General features: G+C 30.4%; 1 protein-coding gene across 4 annotated transcripts in view; it reads left to right on the top strand.

Annotated features, from left to right (window-relative positions):
- Nucleotides 1-24,054, top strand: part of LOC126853721 (GTP-binding protein Di-Ras2) — an 86,790-nt gene extending 62,736 nt beyond the window's left edge. Inside the window, exons 3-8 of one of the 4 annotated variants that reach the window (XM_050599743.1) lie at nt 15,156-15,248; nt 17,349-17,647; nt 17,719-17,968; nt 19,320-19,465; nt 19,751-20,016; nt 21,917-24,054. In XM_050599743.1, coding sequence (XP_050455700.1) covers nt 17,782-17,968; nt 19,320-19,465; nt 19,751-20,016; nt 21,917-22,121 — 804 coding nt within the window. In that variant the 5' untranslated portion in view covers nt 15,156-15,248; nt 17,349-17,647; nt 17,719-17,781 and the 3' untranslated portion in view covers nt 22,122-24,054. Of the gene's footprint in view, nt 1-15,155; nt 15,249-17,348; nt 17,969-19,319; nt 19,466-19,750; nt 20,017-21,916 lie in introns of all 4 variants that reach the window. The other 3 variants (XM_050599741.1, XM_050599740.1, XM_050599742.1) reach the window with 3 other exon arrangements.
- The last annotated feature ends 1,527 nt before the right edge of the window (nt 24,055-25,581 follow it).

Here is a 25,581-nt window from a genome sequence, read left to right as displayed (position 1 = left end):
ATACAGAATGTGTGCGTATACATAACTTGCGCAGAAGCATTCGCTGGAAGCGCGTTTATGAACAAATGGTATAGGAAAACGGCTGTCAACCGCAGAGTTATCAAACCCTCGAGGCGATTCGCAGGAGAGAGCGAAGCTATATTGTACGAAATACGGTGTACAGTGAGATAATCAGATAAGCATACCTCTTTGTGCACGAATGGAGATATGACCGATTATGCAATAATTCGCTAAAAGACATAAATCTATTTGTCGTAATTTCTGTGTTATTTTTACTTCAATCTTTTCGTGAATCTTGCAAGCATTAGACACATCATACCGTAACGATATGTCTCACTAATACGATTCGCAAAAATATGATTTAATTACTTATATATTAAAGTTTCCTTAGCGATGGATTACTCGCTAAGTATATATTCATTTACAACAACTTTTTTCCTATTTTATCTGATTTCTTTGGATTAATAACAATTTTTGTTTAGTTAAAAATAAAATTGAAAGATTTTCTTATAATATTAATATTATACGGCATTGAAATTAAAAATTTTATTGCTATCACAGATTAAAAAAAAAAAATTATCATTTGAAGTAAATTATTTTCTTAATTTATCTAAAGAAAACTAAGAATTTTTTTAAAAATTTTTTTAATTTTATGTGCTCTAGAGATCATTATTTGGAGCGAATATTGCATGGCATTAGCTTGCAACACGCACTTCATAATATTTCTTTTTAATTAAAATTTTGATGAAGCACGCTATTTGCGCTTCTTTATGAGGCAAATTGCTATATATTACATATCGCGTTATAACTAGCTTTTTTATCACATTTACATATATCTCTCCAAATTCCAACGCAAATAGCTCTGAACACTTGAAGGAATTTGAAAGAATGTTCTACCCGTTGACCCTAAATTCCCTCCGTTGAATTTAAAACTCGTGATGGATATTATCGAACCTTTTAATCCTTGTCTTTACGTCAATAGATTAACCTTTTAATTTCGTATTGCTTAATATTTCTTTAGAATGTAAGATATGTCAAAACGTACTATGTAAATTGTAGATCTTTTGTCGAAGAATTTCGATAATTTACTTAATCTTTCTCTATCAAATCTCTTTCAAATTTTCAATATTATATTATATGAGCATAAATATTTTAAATAATAATTCTTTTAAATGATAAATTATTTAATCTTAATTAAAAAATTTTTTATTATTTATTTGCGCCCTGAACAAGTTTAATCCACCAAATTCCTTTATAATTTTGCAAAATCATTAAATATCTCAGATATATTTTATTAAACATCTTATTAAAATCATCCTTGAAATTTTCATTAAAAAAGGATCAGCCGGATCGCGGATAATTTGTAATTAAGAAAAGATGCACGGCTTGTGTGCGGCATAAAAATCGTTTTGCACTTTGTATAACATATTTTTATTACATAAAGTCGAAACGTGTATTTCCCAAGGCTTGAAAGTGTGATAGCTATAAGATCCCGTGCAAGAGAGAAAAACGTCGATTGACATTTCCACACGCGAGAGAAATTTTATGCTCACACGTCGTCTCGCTGTACCAACTTACTTACGTCTACGAGAAATGAAATCACCGGTGAAATAGAGAGCGAAGTGAAGCGAGAATATTGCGCCACTTGCGCGCGATTCGCACGGGCCGCTGAAAGATATCCCGGCTGCCAAGGATTTTTATGACGACGCGACGTACAGTTACGTCGGACAGGAGCTGAAGCGAGAACTAAGATTGCCTCATATTGTTCTCTAGATTTGCAGAAGGACACGATCTTTCGTGCCGCGTCATCCCAACCGCCGACATTTCCATCCGATCCCTTCGATTCAACGGCTGAGCGGCTGTGCACCCTTTCGCATGCAGGAGAGATCTTCATAAACTCGATGTAACGAAAGAGCGTCTCTTCCGTCTACACAGAATGGAACGGATAGAAAGTATACCAGCATAATAAGGCTATTCGTAAAGGATATTCGTTTGACGCTAGCGAGAGATCTGATGACGCGCGGAATTCCTTTGTGTAGGCGCCTTGTATCCGGAATTTCCACGTGTCCGTTTAATATATGGAAAACGCTCTGAAGCTTGAGACGCGTTACACGATGCGCCGAAGAGTGTAACTGCCCCTAATGATATATGATATCTTGAATGCATCTAATGATATATACATATAGTGATGTACATACATATGGAAATTGTGTATTATGCACACAGATGAATTCTACTCTCAAAGGTAAATTTGTCTTCGTGAAAATGTAGTTAGAAGCTCTATTTTAATTAATTTTTAATATTGAGGGTTTAAATAAAGTCATATTCAATTAAGTTTTTTTTTTTATAATTCTAAGTAATATGCTGTATAAATTTAATATATAAAATGACTGAAAAGAGATGAGCAGAATAATATTTAAAATAAAAAATAATAATATTTATGTTATTAAATTACTTCTCTTTTTCTTTTTCTCTTCTCTGTTTGATTATAAATTGTGAAGTAATAAGCCTTATATTTAAAATATTAACTTTACAAATAAGAATATTTAAAATACATATGTGTATGTATGTATTAAATGTGTATTATTTCAATTAATATTTTCTATTTATTGCATTTTAGAAATAATTGTTTTCTATATAATTGTACTTATTATTCTAGCAAAAGTAAATTTTGAAATAATATTTTATTGAAATAAAAAAATTATTTTTTTTAATATAATTTTTTTAATAGTTTGCATCTTTAAAAAATGTATCCGCTCTATTGATTTTGCTTTCTTAATAATCAATCATATTATTGAATTAAATAGTTTATCAATCTCATCTAATGACGAATATTTGCAAAGGAGAAATCAAATGATAGATTAGTGTTTTACCAATATTATCTAATCTTTCCTTAGTATTACTTTTCATTGTTGATCTATCCATTATAGCTACAATATATAAGATGAGTATGGATAAATAATGAAATATTATCCATATGATCACAGTAGAAATATAACGTTCTCGTAACATAGGTATCTCGTAATATATGATATTGCCTCTCATATCCCTATTTCTCATAGAATATTCATGATACGAGACAAATTGGGCAATTCTGGGTGATGTACGTCGTGTTAATGCGCTTATCCACGGCGAGCTTTATCGAGTGAGTAATTAACGACGAGTCGTTTCATGCATTTCTCGAGCGCAAGGAATAATTTCACGCTTGGCAATGACCGAGTATTCGCCGGAAGGCAACGCAATCATCCGACGTTCGAACAACGAGCTCAAAACTCGTGTAACTATCTGCAACTAACAATAAATGCGTTACCGTCATTCAACCCCTTCGTTGTGATGTCCGTCGAAATATCGTCTGTGTCATCAGTGTGCCGTACATTATTTATTAATTCGTATGTAGCATCGTTAAACGTTGAACGTGATGATTTCCGAGGAAGATATGTGTGAGCCGCTTATTGTCAATTATGAATCGAGCAAAAATAAAATGGAAAAAACTGTCACAAAAAATATATTGTCAAGCGGGTCTTCTCAATGAACATTTTCCCTTTAATTAACGCGACATTTTGCAATCCTGTTTCAAACGTCGCTCTATTCTCTCTACGCATTATTTCTTGATAATTTTTAAAGCTTAATTAAACTCGAATGCTTTTAATTAAATCAAGTGAAATGTCGAGAATTTCCGGTTAAGTATTGTCAAAGGAATACTTTCATCTTAATTAACAAAATATTTTATAATTGTATATCAAACATTTTCTCTGCAATAGTACGCGTTGTTACTTATTTATTTTTTATCATCAAATGCTTACTATAACCAGTTATCAGTCGCGATTGAAATAGCTGGTTGTTCATATGGAATAAATGAATTATGGTCGAGCGAACAGTTTGTTCAGGTGAGAATATTTCCAATATTCTTGCGCCTGACCGAATCGCCACTTCCTCGGTCATTTGTTTATTGCTTTTCTTTCTACCGTCAAAATTTATTCGTGAGTAAACACTGCTTCGTTTAACACGCGCGTCAGCTCAATGGATCGCCAACATTTTCCATGCGAAACGAGAAAATTGAGTAGGGTCGCTTGGCATACGTGTAGGGTGTCTCCATATACATCGAGTTGTCCATTCGACCATAGTTGCTTTGACGAATTTGCTATCGATTTTCCGAAACTTTATGTGATGCCATCATTCGTGGCGTCAGCGGACTTCTCGCATCAATGATTGCCAATTCAAGCTTACTAACGTATCTTTATTACAATAATATGAAATTAATGAGAGAGATTAATTTAGAAAATATATATTATTTATTTCTTTCCTCTCTTTTTACTGTTTAAAAGTTTTAAACTTAATTTATCAAAACTTTATATTATTAAAATTAAAAAGCAATTATTAGGATTTCGTATATATACTAAAGCATTTATCATTTTGGTTCAGTATCTTATACATGAAAAAATTGTCCCGCATTACGGTTCTCCAATAAATTTAAACTATATATAATAAATTCGATAATATAAAAAAATTCGATGTTCGATTTTATTGAAACGTGGAGCATAAAAATGTACTTTATTACATATACCTGATAAAAATAACCATAATCTCAACAAAACAATAATGGTAATCCCAATAACATAATTTATTGAAATATATAAGCAAAGCTAATACCCTCTGTCTCTCTCTTTTTCTTCCGCTCGCTCTTTTATCTTGACAGAACACAAATCTCTATCTCTTATAGAATCTCAAAGCTCCGCTTGTCATACTTAAAACATGTCGCTCTCTCTCTATTACCGTAGTTAATTCTTTAATCTTCTCAAGGGATTCTTGAGTATAGAGGGAATAGAAAGGTATCGTTTGAAGAGCAGGATATAACATTATCTAATAATTTACAATGGCATAATAAGCATAAATCTCTCTCTTTCTCTCTCATACGTCTGTAAAACAATATTGACAAATTGGCTATAAAATAAGAAGACCGCACTAAATTTTCAAGAACATCAAAGTTTAATTTTTCATAAACATTTGTTAGATTTTTAAGAAATAAATTTTCTTATGTGTTATTATAATTTTACTTTTAATTTATTTTTATTAGCTATTGGCATTTATTAAATATATATATATATCCGTTTTGAAAAATTATGTTATATCTTTGAAAAATAAGTTGTGGAGAACTTTCGAAAAATATTTATTGTTAATAAAACCTTGGTAAATTTATAAAATTAAAAATACACATTGTCACAATAACACTTTGTCTTTAAAAACAGATGTAACGCTAGAAAGACACATTTTGCATAAAATTAAAACGTTTTGCACATATTAAAATAAAAAAGTATATTAGTGTAGAAAATTCAATATCCAGAATATACGTAGTAACGTATAAAAAGATTTTTTTATTTTTAAATTTTTTCTTTCATTTTTAAATACTGAGTTTTTAGCGGAGAGAGTGGTCTTCGTTACTTTTGTTATAGATATCCAGGACAAATTAAACTCGCGCTAACAGGCTGTTATTGACATATATCCTGCTCTACAATTGCATCCAAAACTAATTAGTATCTCGACTGCTAAAGCCACGAGACCGTAACCAATCCCTCTTCTCCCCGATTTCCCGTATTCCTCGTTGTTGCATTGATATATATAACTTTCCAATTCTGCATATCAGAGAGAAAGAAAGAGAGAGATTACTAGACATATATAAATCCTCGTTTGTTAAGCCGATATATATATACACACAAATTAAATGCTGCATCAAAAGTCGACAATTTCCATAACGCCTTTTATTACTTCAGAGACGTAACGTATCTCTTTTAATTAACGCTCATCAGCCAAAATTCCGGTTGGCGGAAATTCGCGACACGTGTGCGAGATTTTTCACGCGTATTGAATTTTTCGAGTAATGCGTTTCGTTGCATAAAACGAATCAAATTGCATTGCACAATCTGTGACAATGAACATGGAAAAGAACTTTAACTTTGATATCGTTTAATATTTAATTTTTACATCTTTAATGCAATAAATTTTTTTTTTATTTAAGGATTAGAACTCATACTATCTTTTAGAGAGAAAAAGAGAGAAATGTTTTCTTACATTTATAAAATTTATAAAATTTCATACATTTATTGTTAGACCACTACACAAATAATCTAACAACGTTTAAAAACTCATGCACTCACACGCAAAAAATTCTTCATAATTAAAATAGGAGAAACATAAAATTTTCAATATTACTCGATTTGATGTTATTTATTGTGATCGTGCAAATGTGTCACAGATATGTAATAAAATGCGGGTTTGTGATACGCAGAATAGAGCGATTCGAAAAATTCTCTTTTTGCTGCAAGTGATTGTATTCTGTTCCCCGCTTGTTCACGATTGATAGACTAAATTAAATATTGACAGACATCAAAATGCTACGGCAGAAATTCTGACGTAGTCAATCATTTCTAATTAAGACCTGTCTATAGTAATTGCTTTGTTGACAAAAATCGATTAATGACAGGTCTCAATTTAAATAGTCACGCGTGCTTCATTTGCAAAGTAATTATTTACACGGTTTTATTTATCGATTGATTTGTCGCTTTTATTCAGATACGATTAAAAAGTAATTATTCATTTATTGACGCAATTACGAGTGTTCCGAAACATATATATATAACTTTCTCCTCAGAAATAATTTGTGTTTCAATGAGTTTATTAAGAAAAAATAATTTCCTCATAAAAAAATATAAAAGCTGTTCATATCAATTCCTATCAATTTATATACACACGCAATAATATAATTTAAAAATATTTTATCTAATAAAAAACTTTTTTTTCTTTGTTATAATACTGAACATGTACGTATTCAAAGAATAACAGTTCTACTTTATTTCAATCAGCATTTCCTCTCCCTCTATCTTCTTTTCTTTTTCCATAAAGATTCATGCATTAAATCAAACGTACGTTTCACGCCGATGAAAAACTGAGTCGCTTCGTTCGTGATTTGCACAACGTCGACCTGAATCTACGATCGCTGAGGCGTGATCCCTTTTCTAGGCTGATCGAATTTCCGAAACGTTTCTATCACTACTCTTGCTTACGGCTCCATTAGGTCACCTAGTACGATGGCAGGAAATCGTACGCGGTGTTGTAGGAATCGAATTTCGGAAACCCATCGAAACTCTCGCGTACACAATTGCCTCTCACGATAATCGATAACACGAATGGCGAATACCGCATGTCGAGTTCGAGATTTTTCCGAACGCGAACACGAAGTACACACAATGGTGACTTTTTTACTTCGCGAGTTGCATAATTCATGTCGCCTTTATATAATCTTGCCCGTGTAAGAGCTCGTCGCGACTGGTATTATCCTATAAAATCAGAAAAGCTTACTCTTCTTGGCTCTCAAGAATTTTATAAGTTTGAGATTTAAGATTTTTCTTTTGACATTTAAACGATATATTTACAAATAATAAACTTTACATTTCACAAAAAATAATATATTTTGATTAACATGCACAACACTATATATGAAGAGAGATATATAATTAGGAAATAATTACACATCTTAGCTTATATATTTATTTCAGTTATATCAAGCATTTCCATTCCTTTTTATTAATTCAATTTCGCTATTTTACCTATTACACATCCGAGCTAATTGCAACATAATTTGGCTGGAATTAATATTGATCTGTACACTCTAATTACAATACACGTGCAACAAACGCAAACAATGTGATACAATAATTAATAAAATATTAATTTTCTCCATCAAAATGATGATGACAATATAGCATCTAATAACTAGTAATGTATTGGCAAAAGTAGTAATTGTAACCTCTATATATGTGTACATATACACGTTTCACACACACACACACACACACACACACAAATATATATATATATTTATTTATTTATTTATTTTTATTTTCAAACCTGTATATATATATATATATATATATATATATATATATATATATATAAAGGTCACCTTCTGTGGTTGTTTATTAGACAATTATGCCTGAGTACAAACAAAGTGGATCTATTCACAGATCTTAATAAAACAGATCTTAACAAAACAGAATAATGGCTCTGAACATTAAGTGACTGCCGATAGCATATGCTAAAGTGTACCGGCTTAACTGCGATATAATGTAGAGGAACATCGATATGAGACAAGCGAGATTTCATGAAGAGCGCGAAAGAATGACAAGCTCGATAAAATATTCATAGGATTTTGCGTTGGAAAATTGGCGTGTGAGAAACACACAGGTGACAGAGAGCCGTGTATGTATTCTATGTTGTTCTAATCGTGGCTAATATTCTGCAGCAGGAACGATGCATAATGCATATCGGACACATGTGAGCGAGCGAGTACTTTGAGATAAATAGATCACCGTGCGGTTTATCATTAGTGTGAACGTAGATTGCATTTTCCCTAGGCTTGCAAAAACGAACAATGTCACTGTATGTACTTCAATTACAGTCTTTGAACAAACAAAAGAGTTTTACATCACAATCAAACGAGATATAAAAAAATATTTCCACATAATATTATTCAAATATTTCAATTCTTTTAAATGATTTCAAAAAATCTTCAAAAAATATATTAATTTTTTATATATATTTTTTTTACAAAAAAAAACGACCAAAAAATGTCAAAGATACACGTTAAAAAAAAATTTTGAATAATTTTGAATAATATTATTGTAGAAAATATGAAGCATATATATATATATATATATATATATATATATATATATATTTATGTGTGCGTAAATTACATTTTACAGAATTTTAATAAAAAGATAGAAGCAATTCAAATTTCGCAATGAAAAGAGCTAAATAAAATTCATGCAAAGAAGTATAGCCGATACTTCAGTTGATCGAAAATTGATCGATCAATAAATTCTTTTTATTCATTGCGCCCGCGAGAAGCATAAGTACACGCGAAAGGCAAAATCTATCTGCACACATGTTTGACCGAATTTACAGGCGCGACATTTGCCATAAATGGTTACACGTCGTTCCATCAACTAATAAATCATCGACTAAATGTCGAATGGAAATGCAATAAAATTGCCTGCGATAAGCAACAACGGGATTATAAAAGCTCGGAATAAAAATGTTATTTCGCGAAAATTCCGCAAAAATTCTACATTTAGTAGAAAAACAAAATTCATCATTTTAATCAATTGAGAACATTGATGCAGCATAGATATATGAAAATAAATTTATATTATTAATAATTGATATTATTCCCTAATTGTAAATTGTTTAAAATATTTAATCGAATAAAATTATACGGAAAATTCGACTGCACTTCTATTGATATTGTAAACACGTGAGAACGAAAATTTGCTGTTCTCTCAAAGAAGTTAATCTAAAGCCTGTCGTGAGATAAATAAATAAGGATACTATTTCAGCTTCGAACTAATCTAAGAGTACATGATCGTCGATAAAGGTATAGTCTGTATATATTTCGCGATCTATCACTCACATATTTATGACTACTCTTTTTCAATATTGATTTAATGAAATTCTCGCATTGCACAATCGATGCAGAGCCAGGATCGATAGTCCCTCTCTAAGAGTATCGTGAAATATTACCATTTAACGTGACTGCGAACGTTGCCTCCTCCTCTCTCATGCAGTATGCAAAATCTTGCGACCAAAGTCCATTTGACTTGGAAATATTGCATGTTAATCTTAAAATCGCCGTTTCTCAACTCGAATAGTTAGTTCACGCTTTCAGACATCGTAAAGCTCGAAAGTCGAGTCTAGAACAACAGATATATTTAGACTACGACCTATCTCTCTCTCTCTCTCTTTCTCTTCTCTTTCTCATAGAGAGATCAAATTATCTTTTTCCAACCAGAGAGAGATAATTTATGAAGTCTATGCTAATATTATATATGCCAAAGTATAATGCATTATGTATTTTGCATATACATAACTGCATTTACCATATCATACCTATAAAGTAGATATCAACCAAGAATTTATATAGACTAAGCTATACGCGGTCAATTTTAATGAGAATCGTTCTCTATTTCTCAAGTTGACTGTATAATTAAGTATAACTAATTTAAAGTAAAATACACAAGAAGAAGTATAATTTTCCGATTGACTATTTTTTTTTTTTCCTTTTCTCTTTACGGAGTTACTTTTTATTCAAATTATATAAGAAAACGTGCATTTGAAAAATGTATACATATCTTGTATAAAAGTGTTTTCGAAAGAAATGTCGACGAGTGGGCTAACTCAAAGGAGGAAGAGACCGCTTTGCGAGCTCGCGTTCGTGCTTTATGCGTACGCGGCCTGCCGGCAATGCGTTTGTAACGTATTCGTATACCCCGAAGACCGCTGTAATTGCACGCATCATGTCGGAGGAGAGCGATCGGTGGGTGGAGGAGGAAGGATGCAGAGCTGCATACCACCGCACCGCACCATACATACGTAATTCCGGGACACGAGCCCGCCCAATGGTATACACCGCAGAGAGAAGCCGCAAACCACGAAAATATGTCAGTGCCGATAATGAGCTTACATCCCGCGGCTCAACATAATTTTCCCAAACTCGACGGATAACGGAGGGATACCGAGCCGACGTTATCTAATAAACTGACGTCCGTCAACACGCTCGAAGAGATCACAGTTTAATTAACACCGTCGTTCCCTAATTACCTCGATTTGCACCTGCCCATTGGGCGTAATAATTTGCATTTGCGGTATGAGACGAAGTTAATTGATCTATTGAAATTATATATATATATATATATATATATATATATATATATATATAATAAATATACATATATATAATTTATTATATATATATTAATAATTATATAATAATAATATATAATAATTAATAATAATATATATATAATAAATTGTTAAATATATATATATATATAAATATATATATATATATATATATATATATATATATATATAGATTCTATTAACTATAAAATAAGTTACTTATTCGAAAGGAAAGAAAAAATAGCGATAATAAATGCTTATCGGAGATTTAAATTAGATTTAAATTTTTTAACATCTGAGATTAATAATCTGACAATATTAAAGATTATTTTAAAATATTTATTTTAAAAGACTTTAAAATATCAATTTTTATATATTATATCGTCGCCGATAATTACGGTTTTTGAATTACCGTGCAAAACGTTAACTCTATATTAAAGAATTATACAAAGCGCACATGGAAAAAAATTACTCTTAAATTCAAATTTTTATTTCAATGCTCAGGTAATTGGAGCAAGATCAAGGTGGGAATAAAATAACTTTCAATAATTTCAAGCTACACGTTTCTATTTTAACATCACAGTTACTTTATTTACTCGAACGTATTCCAGGGAGTACTGTTAGCCACAAAGTTTATCCAGAATAAATACAAGGGAAGAAATATTAAAAAACTTGCGACCATTTATAACACTGGTGATTTAAGTATTTCTCTTTTCTCATTCCGCCGCCTTCGTAATTACACGACAGTCTTTTTCCCTGGATTTTTTATAAAGTTTCTCATTTCAAGAACAATGTTGACAACCGCGTACGGGAATAAAGTTTTCAAAAAGATAATTGTATGTGAATACACGCCGAGGAAACTGTTCTGCTCTTGGAAAAAAACTCTTGAAAGATTTAGCAAAATTAAATCCGCCATATGCGCATATGCAGATACTTGCATTCCGTTACAAATATAATGGCGATCATACAAAATGAAAATTCGAAACATGTCAACAATTCGAAAATGTCAAACAGAATAAATTAATGGTACATATAGCTCGAATAATTCGAGTAAAATAATAACCAACTTAAAGTATAATGATATTTTGCATTAAATGCTAAATAGAAAAAAACTCATTCTAATATAGTCATAAATACTTAAAGGGAGATGATACTACAATAGCGTAATATAAACAAATTTTTGTAATGTTAATTCTCTGACTTTGTTGATTCAATAAAAAGATACCACATAATATTTCTCCTAAAAAACATAAATTATTCAAAATAAATAATTGAAAATACACAATTGTTTGTATGATACTCATTATAATTTTAGCGATTATGCTACACACATCATAATAAACATCGTTAAAAAATATTTTTTAATTGGTATTTACTTGCGCAGAATTTTAAATATGTATTAACAGAAATCCCATGAGAAAGATCTTATTCGTACTACGAATTTTATAAAATAATATTTGCTTTTTTATTAAAATAACAGAATATTTATGCTAGCTGAAAATTAAAAGGACACAAGATCATGTTGATTTTCTGCATAAATCTCATGATTATTTTTTTTAACACTCTTAATACTAAAGTGCGCTCGAGTCAATTTCCGCTTTTTTTTTTCTCGCATCAATTTTTTGTTCTTTCTCGCAAAGTCAAGCAATGAAACAAAGAACCGAAAAATGGAATAAACTTTATTACATTTTGCTCACATCAATCAATCGAGCACGGTACATTTGATAGCCGCAATAAATCCACTTTGATTCTCACGTTTGTTATAGCATAAAAGACCCATTGAACATTGATAAAATAAAGTACTGACAGTATTTTATTGCTCTTACGCGTTATTTTATTATGTCGAAACAATTGTATCTTACAATCGATTTTATAGTGAGATGAATCAAATTACTGTTTAATGTCAATGTAATTTGACTTCTCAAAAGAGAAAGGCGAAGACTTGTTAAGGTTAATTAATTTCATATTTCAAAGTGACATTTGCTATATCATTTATCATTTTATTCGTTAGCACAAAATTCATCAGAATATCAAATAGCAGATCATCGTAAATATCAGTTCTATGAAATCGAAGTGTCATTGTAAAATGTCAAATAAAAGTGAAACATATTAAATTAATTAAATGATAGAAGAGCTAATAAATATATAAAATTGAAGTAAAATTTTCATTAAACTTGATCTTTACAAAAAATTAACTTTATTGTTTGTTCCCTCCTTCTGAGTTATTGAATTTATTAAATTATTATTTATTTGGTATTAAAGGAACTTTAAGAACATCTTTTATATTCTTATGTCTAGTAAAAATATCAAGGCTAAATCAATATTCGAATTGATAGATGTGCTTGAATCTGATCCAAGCATGTCTTGCTAACAATAAGATCGGATGATACAATTATTCACGCTCATTATCTCAGTTGCTGTAATAGATGATTTCATAATGAAACTAATATAATATCCTCGAGAAATACAAGACTACAAGATTTATTTGTGTTGATCCGAAACATCTGAAACAATGATATCGTTAGAATTTCTATGTCAAGACTGTTAATAAATTTCTTCTTCTATTTTTGTTAATATTTTAAATATCAATTACTTAATTATATATATTATTAAATTTATTGATTTGTTCCATTTTTTGCGGTTGGTAACCAATTAAATTAATATTGAAGATCTTTAGATATGAATTCTTTTTTACATGAAGTATATCTCATATTTTTATTTTCTTCCTATAGCGGAAAGAAGATAAGCGAGATACAGAAAACTCGTAAGCTCCCCTCTTGTACAGCCTTGATAACTATGTCCTTATGATTCGGGCAAACTTTTTTCATATTTTCGGATATCACAAAACATTACACTTTAGCATTACTAAAAGGATATCATTTGTTATGGGGAGAGAAAAAGAGGCATTAGTAGTATCGAGAGACGTGATGCGATTAGGCAATGGAACATTCGTTATCTGTACGCGAGCGGCGAATTAACGACATCAATTTTTGTCGACCGTGTTCGGGAAAGCCGTGCAGGAATTTTCGGGCATTATTATGTAAATCGTGCTGATCGTGCTAGCAGAAATCGGTTAACGGCCGGAAAGAAGTGTCTAATAACGAGTTTTTAAACACACGGACGTCGCGCGATATTACAAAACCATTAGCAAAATTTATTATTTTACACCTCTGAATAAATACACGGCCATATCGATAAGTAAAAACGACCATAATACATAAGATATATAATTTTGTCTATCTAGAGGAAAATTACAAAGTAAAGCTTTCATACATCTCAGAGAGAGAAAGAGAGAGAAATGTGTTAAATTAAAGTGAATTCTTCACTTTGTGTAAAGAATATAGCATGAAAAAGATATTTAATAATACTTGCAAAATATTGATAAAAAATAATTTGTTCTCAAATATTTTGTTCTAGAAGACAGACAACAAATGATGATTTCATTCAATATTGTCTTGGAAAAATTGTATCTAAAATTCACAAATAAACAAAGATAGATTTTTTCAATGATATGAAGTAAATACACAAAACTTTTTTTATAAATCACTATTAGATTCACGATCTGTATCTATATAAAATATGTTCCAAGTTTGCTGAAACGGAATCGAGATTTTAAAAAAATCTGCGGAAACGAAGTTTGAAAGGATTTGATCTCGTTTCATTTTCGTGTTCAATTCAATATTTGAACAAATCCGTGTTACGGATGATCGAAAAATCCTTTAGTTGAGTTTCTTTTCATTTCATTCTCTAGTATCCATTTCACAAATATCACATAAAAGATGTCACTACTTCTTTCTACAGCAATCGTAATATAACGATAACATAACTTTCTTATATTGTACAAAGTAATAACTCAAAAATCAATTTGCATTAGCATATGATAGCTAAATAGACAAATGAGACAAAATAAATTTTTGCTATTATAAATTCAATTTTACATTTTTGATCACAAATATTTATTATAAATCTACACGAGAAAAATGCTGAGAAATAAAACTTAAGTTTATTCGTAATTACTGTCATAATTTTATAAACGTCGGTCGTAATACCGACATAATTACAAAAATTTATGAAAAAAATATCATTAATGTACGCATAGCGCTATGCAAGCAGAATTTTATAGATAATGCATACACAAATGCGAAAGAATCCCGAGAAACACTAATGATGTGAATAATTATCCTAATAGCTCAGGGAGTGCTGTAGATTTTCATTTAAGCGATTAAGATAGATAAATCGCGCATTATATATTAATCGATTTTTCGCTCGATTTACTTGATTTTAATCAATTTGAAAAAAAAAAAATAAAGATTTATGGAAAATTTGTAATACATATAAATACAATTAATTACGTACACACAAAAATTCCGATTCTTTTAATTTTTTAATTTAAAGTCTTGCTTTTCATTTCTCTGTTACAGGATTAAAATTTAAACGATCGACCGAGATAGAAGATATAAATGAGAAGAAGACGCAAAAGCTGCTGATTACGCAAAGCATATTACGACGTAATGGTATCATTTACTTCAACCTTTCTTTAATTTTTAACGTGCACGATTCTTTGCTGTTTCAGTTATGTCATAAGTTCGACACCTTATCTAAAAGATCCAAGTTCTTTTTAACCTTTTACACATTCATCAATTATACATTTATAGCTCATGATATATTAAGTCAAATATTTTGCTAACAAAATTCAGTATATTGTTTTGATTTCCGTTTTATTCTCAACTTGTTGAAACTGTTAAAATACGTAACACTAACGGAATGTAACAAAATGGAATGTCGAAAATGCGTCGACGAAAGGATGAAAGGGAAGGAAGGATCGTAATGAATATATTTCGCGGCCCGATAAAGCCACGTACAAGCTGCCGTTAAATTCATTAAACGGGATGAAGAGTCGGACGTGCGTCATTCGCGCGTTTACGAATCTGACGCGCTCTTTACGAACTTGTCCGCGTAAAAAGCTTCCAGGTCGCAATTGCGCGCGGTTGACGCGCTGAATTTCTGCGGCGCTTAACGAGCTTGACGATTAAGGCCTTATTTCATAAAACAGAGCCGCAGCTGTCGTTGGCACCGGCGTGTTTAGCGACGTTTTAATCCCGTAGAGATTTCCGCAGGGTCGATCGAAGAGGAGAAAAAGGGGGCCACCGGTGCGCATAGCCACCTGTGACTTTTATTGGAAGGGCTCGGAAATTGTGCAAGAGAGAAAGAAAAAAAGTAGAAAAAAAAGAGAGAGAAAAGAAAAGGATACTTCGACCGCCAAAATAAATTGCGCAGAAAAAAAAAGAGCGAGACACGCATTCCTTTCTTGTCCCTTCATAATCCCTTCGCAAGATACAAGATGAGTTACGGCATTGCGTTGCCGCTTTCTTTTCTCTCATCGCGTGATTGTAAATACCATCGCATCGGCCCGGTTTCATTACATTACGCTTTCCTAATATCCGCTCCGGGTTGCGCACGGTAGGATTAAAGTCATATTAACCCATATCCATATAAATTTTCATTAAAAGAAAATGTATGTTCGTGTAAGTCAAAGATAATTGAAAAGATTTGCTCGATAACAATTTGATCGCTGCGTCACTTATTTATTTCTAAAAAGAAATTATATATTTTCAAATATAATTAATTAATTTCATCTCTAAAGGATATGTTCAAATATTTAATGATTTCATTAACAAGAAGGATTTTAATCGTGATGCTATGGAGCAAAATCTTTCTTAGTAAATGTATATCATTATGCCGTTGCAGTTAATTATAATTAAAAATATTAATTATTAATTATATACTTCTATATTAAAAGTAAGAGAGACATGTCTCCCAAAAAGAGAGACATAAAATAATAAACGCAGATGACATGATAACAAAAGATTAAACAACAGAAATTGATCGATAACTGCGTAGAAAAATATTCTTGAGATTAAAATATTATGCACACGATATATACGCCGGCAGCAAATCTCTTTTCATTACCGCAATGCATTTCATAGAATGCCACGTATTTATTTTTCATATGCGTTTACCATAAAAGAAATGTAAAAAATATTAGCGTTGCTATACGTTCATACATTTCTGTCTGAATAAATAGAATTTTATGATGCTTTTGAACTACGTTAATTTCTATGAACAATTTTATTTTGCAAAAAAAAATGCAAAATATAATTTTATTTATACCTATTTTTATTAGAGAGTTTGATTACAATTTTCTTGGTAATTACATTATTATATTATATAAATTATTATATTTATTATATTTAATTCAGTCATTGTAATATATTTTGTTTGCTTATTGTGTATGTGTGTAATCTGAACAAAACCATTTATATATATATATATATATATATATATATATATATATATATATATAAAACTGATATCGGATATCTTATAAAATATGAAAGCTATAGCCTCAATAAAAATTGTTATTCCGAACGGAATATTTCAATTAGCCCGAGGCATCCCGATAGTAACAATGATGTTATTCCAATTTCCGATCCGTTTGGTAGTCCCAAATGGCATTACATCGAGTTTTCCTTCCTTGTGATTAGATTTTGCCGATGAAATCTTGGCACGTGTAAATAAATAATAACAGGACGATTCTTTTTATTTCTCAACAGGAGTTTTAATTCGAGTCGCGGACCGGGCGGACAGCCGCAATTTCCCCGAGGAAGATGCAAGATCCCTCAGGATCACAGCGTAAACGGGGTAAGTGAATGGAGAAGTCGACGACGGACGACGTCGTCGGTCGAAAAAACGCGATCGTCTCGGAGCGATTGATCGTGGTTGATCGATCCCGATCAAAAGCCACTACCACCATCGATTCGTTCCTGACCGCGAGGTCTAGGTCAGGAATCGCCGAGGGGGATCGAATTAGTATCCTTCGGACGAAGGAAGAGCGCCGGGTAGAACGGGTGAGGTAACTATATTGGATTGCAAGGAGGAGAATACGTCGATCGACCTCCTCCTTGGTGTGATGCCTTCCTGAAGCTGCAGCATTCTCGCGGTCGTGCTCAAGATCACCGCCAAACGAAGTTCGACCAAACGCAGAACATGGCCGATCTTGAGAGGATCAGATTGGTGGTGCTCGGAGGCGCCGGGGTTGGCAAGAGCGCCATTATACGCCGATTGCTTGGCCAGGGTTTCAGCGAGCGATACCGGCCCACCGTGGAGGATCTGTACTCGCGGGAATGTGTCCTCGGCACCTTGACCCTCAAGGTCGATCTCTTGGATACTGCGGGTAAGACAATCACCTCCACTATCCGTTTCTCCTTGCTCCAATAAATCGTTGGATAATATGAGGTTTCAATGAAACGATTTCAATGATTTTTAAATAATTTCTCGGAAAAAATAAAATATATTTATTACATTTTTTTTAAATATTAATTTTTTGAAATAAAAATCCATTTTTGTAATTTTCTTTTATCACATATAAATTTTAAAGTAAAAGTAAAAAAAAAAATAAAAAAATTGAATTATAAATAAATTTAATAAATCATAAAAAAACATTTTACAGAAGTTTAAACATTTTTTTATTTTAACGTGATGTTTCGAATAGATATTCTTTTACATATATGTTAATTTATTTCCAAAATAAAACTGAGACTTTTAAAATTTATGTATTGTTTTACATATTTCACACGTGGAACAATTCAATATATTTAAATAATATTTTATTATATATTTCAAGTATTATATATTGAAATTATACTTAAAATATAATTTTATTATATATTATATATATATATATATATATATATAAATTAATATCAATTATTATTTTTTATTATAATTAAATATTAATTATTATTTTTTAAGTGATTATATAAGTCTCACATAATTGTATTATTAATTTTATTAAAATAATTTAAAACAATTTTCAAACCTACTTTTAAACTTCAACAAAAAAATATAATAAGTCTACGAGAGAGAAGATGAATTATTTCTATATTTTTCTAAAAATCACAATTTCCTGAAATACTTCTCTTATCATTGATAATACAATATAATGAAAAAGATGGCATGCTATGTGATACTACGTACTATTTTCAAACTCAATACTTTGACTGTAAACAGTGTAAACGAAATAAACTTTGATTGAAACTTCAATCTCGTTAGAATCGCGTATAAAATAAGTGTAACTCATTCTCAGTAACGCGAAGCATACGTACATGTACAAATAGCATACGTACATATACATGTACACATATATATGTACATGTGTATACACGAGGATATCCTTGATCCAATCGGAGTTGCATTTTCCCGGTGACTTTTTAGCGATAGAGCAACGAATATCGGAAAAAGCTGAGAGATAAACGATTCATACATACGCATCGTGTATAGATTGACAATGAGTTATATTACATAGCAAAAATTTAGCAAGAATAATTACATAAAAACAGATTTCTGATGACGTTGAAAAATACTGTGTTAAATAACTGAGCAAGAAAAAAAAAAGAATCAAAAAATCAAATTATGAATAAAAGATTATTTTGTATGGCAATTTTTTTCTAGAAACCTATCATCTACATTACGCGGGGAAATCTTTCGATCTCGTATAGGCTGATTTTTCGCTTTTATAATTACAGGTGATCTGCAGTTTCCCGCGATGAGACGGTTGAGCATAGCCACCGCCCACGCATTTTTGCTCGTGTACGCAACAACATCATTACCGAGCTTCGAGTGCGTGAAACGTTGCTTCGAAGAAGTGAGAGAACAACGGCCCGATTTTCAGGTGTGGCATTGTTAAGTAAATTGATTCGCACGCGATCCATAATCTCGTATAGTGTATCACATATTCAACATTATATTTGTGATCTAAACAAGCTTGTGTTTGGCTCTTTTAAAAATTTATATCTGCATAATAAGACATCTAAAATTGATAAAGAAAATAAAATATTATTTCTTTAACCTAAACCTTTTTTTTCTCTAAATTATACTTGACGAGAAAAAAATTGCCTTTCTGATAAATCTAATATTCTGATAAATAAGACTATAAGACATAACTATGTTTTAACAGGAAGTACCAATAGTCGTCGCCGGGAACAAGCTCGACCTGGCGCCGGCCCGAAGGGAAGTACCCATCGAGGATGTAAGCGAATGGCTGTTTTGCGAGTTACCAAAGTTACGCGCTAAAGTGATGGAATGCTCGGCAAAGGACGATTATAACATTAAGGATATATTCAGGTGTTTCGTCACGCTTTCCAGAATCGTGCCGAAAAATCCTACCGGCGAGGCCGACGAGTCGGGACTCAGGAGGAGATGTTCGGCATACGGATCTCGCAGGTATTATAACGCTAACGTTTCTTAATGAAGTAATTAATCTCTTTGTGTTTTTTTATATACACAATAATATATTGAATATGTGGGCTTTGTTTCAAGGAAAGCCTTTAAATTTAGAACTAATTTTTAATTTTTAGCGAAAAAGAAACAGTTATGTCAAATTATAGGGCAACTGTATGAAAATAAATAGTTACTCGCAAATTAGATTTTAAGAATAGAAAACAAAATCTCTTATTCTTCGTTTCTCACGTTTTCACTCCAGCAATATTCTAATTAATCTAATTTAAAGCTTACAATTAGTTCTTATTGAGATACTTAATATTGGAGATCAAAAACATCAAATTTCTTGAAATCTATCTTGTTATTAAGAGAAAGATTAAAAAATTTAAATTTACTTATGAAATAAGTCTTACATGTGTTACGATATTCTGTATATTTTAAAAAAGATCGTAAAATTAAATGTGTGTGTGTGTGACAATTTGTCTCCTAATTCTTTACTATTTTAGAAATTAGTTATACATCATTTAGCATTAATTGTGAAGATTAAATAAATTTTGCGCGTTGTAGTCATCATAGATAGGACTGTAATCTCGAAAGACATAGCGGATCCCTAAGTCGAGCTTACTTAACCTAGATTGTTGATGCAGGCTTAAGATGAAGATTGCATCCAACGTAAAGCTCAATGAGAACTGAGAATTGTAAGAGGCACGAGATTTTGGATTAAATTCACGATGAGAATATGCATTTACGAGCCTGTCACATACCGTTTAATAATAAACGTATATTATTAAATTCTTTTTCTTCTCTTTATACGATACTTTAGAGGATAGATATATACGTATTAAATAAGATTATGTCAGAATTTCTTCAAACGACAGCATGTAAAGATCAAATCTCTGCAATCTCGCCTCTCACACACATGCAACTCTCATTCACAAACCAGCCATTTAATCGCGATTCGTTTTATCGATTGATAAGAACAAACTGACATTAACAAAATAAATATTAATAATCTAAAAGATTTTCCATATATTTTTGCGTCGCCAATTGCGATTGTTGAAGCGTACGAGAATGTAAACATAATTATATAATTCGTTCAATATTGCTTACGATTTAGATATTTATTTCGGATTGTCGATAAATTACGTTATATTGCACTGGAAAATATTTGCAATTTCTTGTTATTTCTCGTATATATTATTATTGATATTCGATAACTTGCATCACTTGTACCGTACGATTCTTTTTATTCATCGCATATATTGTGCATACTTTTTTATGCAGCTGTTCGAATCATATACATGCGCGGAATATTTCCGTAGGAGATTCTCATGGAAAAGACATTGCATCCTTGAAAAAAATACTACAGCTAAAAAAAATAATTTTATTAAATGCTCAATATTTCTTATTCGATATGCCAAAAAGTGTACCTTGATTTAAATTTTATATTTTTCAGCATTTTAATAGAAAGCTATAAAATTTTTACTCCATTTCACGTTTTTAATTGTATATATAATTTAATTTACAGAATTTACATATATAAATTAATTATGTAAATGTAATGTGAAGAGTGCTAAAAACCCAATTTTTTACAAATTTTAAATAATATCTATTGATTTTTTTATTTTGCTTTAAATGTTTAAAGTTTTTTTTTGAAAAAATTAATTTCTTGAGTTACGATAATCTCCCCCCTCCCTCCCCCTCGAATGATACAAATTCTTATTATTAAAGAGTCAGCGATCCCTTATCCATAAATTAAATTAAGGACATAAACGTGCACGGCGAAGATATAACTGCAAAGTATCCGGGGATTAATGTTCCGGTGCAATAGTTTTAATGTTAAAACAACAGTAATTTTGACCGCGTCTAATTTACATCTGTTATTATTTTATCGCGATGGAAGGTCCGGCAGTCCTGGCGGCAGGACTGGCAGTGCGGGTCCCGGTGGAAATCCTCAGCAAGTAGTCGCAGCTCAGGGCTCCAGTGTCGTCGCTGTTACCGAGGAGGTGAAGAGCAAGCCGCGTAGTCGCAGTCTGATCAGACGCGCCTCGAGAAAGACGAAACAACAGATCAGGGATGCCCACGCTGATGATTGCAACATCTCTTAAAGCCCGATCGTACTTAATGAGGATCGAGGAGGAAATAAGTCTCGTCGCGGATCAAGAGATCGAGATAAAATTCCGATTATTATTGCAATGGGAAACCCGGTGTTTTCGAGTCATTTGGTCAAAGAAACATAAATGCATTAAACGTAAGATTCGAGATTGCGCTCGCGATATTTGCAAGAAAGCGATTTACGGCAAATAAAATCTTTTCACGGCTGCTAGACGACGCGGATCAACATTTACTTATACTTGCTTACCTAATTCACCTTGATTTACGAGACTTTGAAAGCAAGAAAGAAGTAAACGCAGTAAGCTGATAAAGTGACTATAATTCTAAAAAGAGTCTTGAGAAGCTCGAGAAGGTATAAACCGTCGCGCCGACTTCATACAGTACGTTTCAAAAAATATATGTATCGATGGCAGGAGTATTATTATCAAATCCTAAATTTCAGATTGGCTTTTTTTTAGCAAATATTAAATGCCCAAGTATTAAATATTCAATACAAAATTTTTTCACTTAGATAATACTAAGTATTTTAATGTTTAAATGTATTGTAAGTAAGTAAAGAATTAAATTTTCATTGAAAAAATTAATGCAATTATATGAAAAAAAGAATCTGTAATCGATATACATTTCTTTTGGAACACCTTGTATATAGGTATACTAACGATGTGAACGTGAAATTGATGTTTTATGGCAGATATATAATTTTTTCAACGAACGAATAAACTCTTATATTTCTTGATGTAAATACTTATGATTATTCAAATGATAAAAGACTACATTATATATTAAAAAATCATATTTTTGTGTGGCGAAAGGAGCAATTTTAACAATTAAGCAACATTTTCTTACGATTATTTTTGGAGTGTTCTCAGAGCATCCCAAAATATATGATACAAAGAATTATTGCACATAGAAAAGTTTGTTTAATATAAGATACATGTTGAATGTTCATATTCACACACATAAAACATATATAAACAGACATATCATTTTCTTTCTCCAATTTAAATATTTCCTAGAAATTTTAAAAGATTCTACAGAACGTGCACTAATTAATTGCATAAGAACTTATATATAAAAGCGTTGTTTTACCTTCGCAAATGCAAGCATAAAGTGCGAGATTCGTTCAAAAAATTCGTAAAATTAAGAAAAAAAAAGAAAAAAAGATAAAATAAAAATAATGAAATAACAAAAATGTTATAGTATTAAACAAATATTATGAAAGTCTTAAAAAATCATACGAAAAGATCAAAAGAATTTTTTGTGAATTTTGAACATCTGACGAGATCTTACTAATAAGACAAAAGTGAGAATAAAATCAAAAACGCCAATTTAAAGTACGGCTTTTTGAAAAAAATTATAGCCTTTCTTAGTTATTCAGGATAAGAAAATAAGTTATTTTTAATATTTTTTCGATACCCTATTCGAAGTTGCAATGAACAATTGACAGAACATTGTGTATGTGACAAAATGTTAATCGTTATCTAAAATAATTATTAACAAAAATGTTTAGTAATATCTGGCAAAATTAAAATCAATTTAAATGTCAATTAGGCACACAGAAGTTTTGCAACACATACTACGCTTATGATTAGATATGTACGCTTGACGACCATTTAAAAGATTCAGAAATGTACTTTTAAAACCTTTTATCTCACGCAATGCACATTCATAATTGTTGTATAAATATTAATTTTATTTGTGTCACAAGAAATTTCAGACACGCGAATAACGCTAACGTGCAAAAAGAAAATCGTTTGCAAATTACAAATTATACTCTTCAAAGCATAAAGTATCTCTCTTTTTCTTACCTCTTTAGTTATATTTTTGTTCAGATGTGATTCTCTCTCTTATAATTCTTATGATAATAATAATGATCAGTTACTACAATCTTGTTTTATATTACATATTATAGTCATAAAAATACATTTTTTTAAAGTTTGACGATCTGATTTTCCAATTATTGTATATGCAACATATTATAATCAAATGTTATTTAACAAAAATTTCATTGAAATTTTTGAATAATTTTTCAATAAATTTTTACATTGTAACACACATTACAATGTAAATACATTAATAAGTAATATAATAAGTAATATTCAATTTAAAATTTTGTTAGAATAATGTATATGTGATAGAAATATAAAAAATAATTAATTGATAATTAATTAATAATTTCTTCGTAATTACTTTATTTGAATAAACTTTATGTTTAGATAAAAAAAAAAAAAAAATATTCATAGAAAATGATGATAATTCTGAGACATTTTATGTAAAACATTTAATTTTGCATTAAATCTTTTTATCAGGTTTTTATTTGGCTTAAACTTTGTTCTAACAATTTCAAAGATCATAATTATATTAGTCTTTATTCTGCATATCGAGTGCATAATAATCACATGAATGATTCGCAAATGTTGGAAATATCATGCTAATATCCTGAAAGTATATTATACGCGATATATATATATATATATATATATATATACACACACACACACACACACACACACACACACACACACACACACACACACACACACACACAACACAACATCACACACACATATCATATATATATATATATATATATATATATATATATTTAGAAATTATATATTCATAAACATTTAAAAGTACCATTAGAAATTCCAATAACACGTACCTACGGGAGATATATCGAAGCACATTATTTTAGATATCCGGATCTAGATAGGGTGCTGACTATAATGTAGTTAGGGATGAATCGATACAAACGATTCTCCTCCTTGTTCTATATACATGTGTACATTTCTCTCTTAACAAATCTCGTTCATGCTTCAATTTCTTCCATTTATTTTTTTTTTACAATATTTAATTAAGCTGTTACTACAATTGCTATTACTATTGTTATTATAACATTCTTAGATTACGTTCTATATTATTAAACTATATTTATTATTTTTAGACACCTTTTTTACGTTCCAATTTTTTATCAGACTTTCTCTTATTATTTAGGACTGAAATAATATTATAAGTTATATATATATATATATATATATCTTTTTTTTAAACAATATAATATACATTAATTTATTAAACAATATAATTATTATATATATAATATTTAATTCATCAATATCATTATTTCTACTAAAAACATAATTTTGAAATATTTATCCAAAAAGACAATAATTAAGAAAAATATTAAATTAACATAAAATATTAAATTAATTATCAGAAGTTTTGCTTGTGTAAAAAAACATTGTTATAATAATATTTCCTGATTAATTATTTAATTGATAAAGCACAAAAAAATATTATATATTGACATAGAATTATTTGCAAGATTTATTTTTTGTAAAATCAAAAATACATTTTACCTCAAAATAAATCAAAATAGATAGTGCAATAAATATAAAAAAAAAAAAAAATATTTTATATATGTAATTATGAAGTAAGAAAAAAGATCTA

The sequence above is a fragment of the Cataglyphis hispanica genome, chromosome 12 (assembly GCF_021464435.1).
Source record: "Cataglyphis hispanica isolate Lineage 1 chromosome 12, ULB_Chis1_1.0, whole genome shotgun sequence".
In the NCBI taxonomy this organism is placed as follows: Eukaryota; Metazoa; Arthropoda; class Insecta; order Hymenoptera; family Formicidae; genus Cataglyphis; species Cataglyphis hispanica.
Note: the sequence above shows the minus strand (reverse complement) of the source record. Positions and strands in the feature narration are given on the sequence as shown.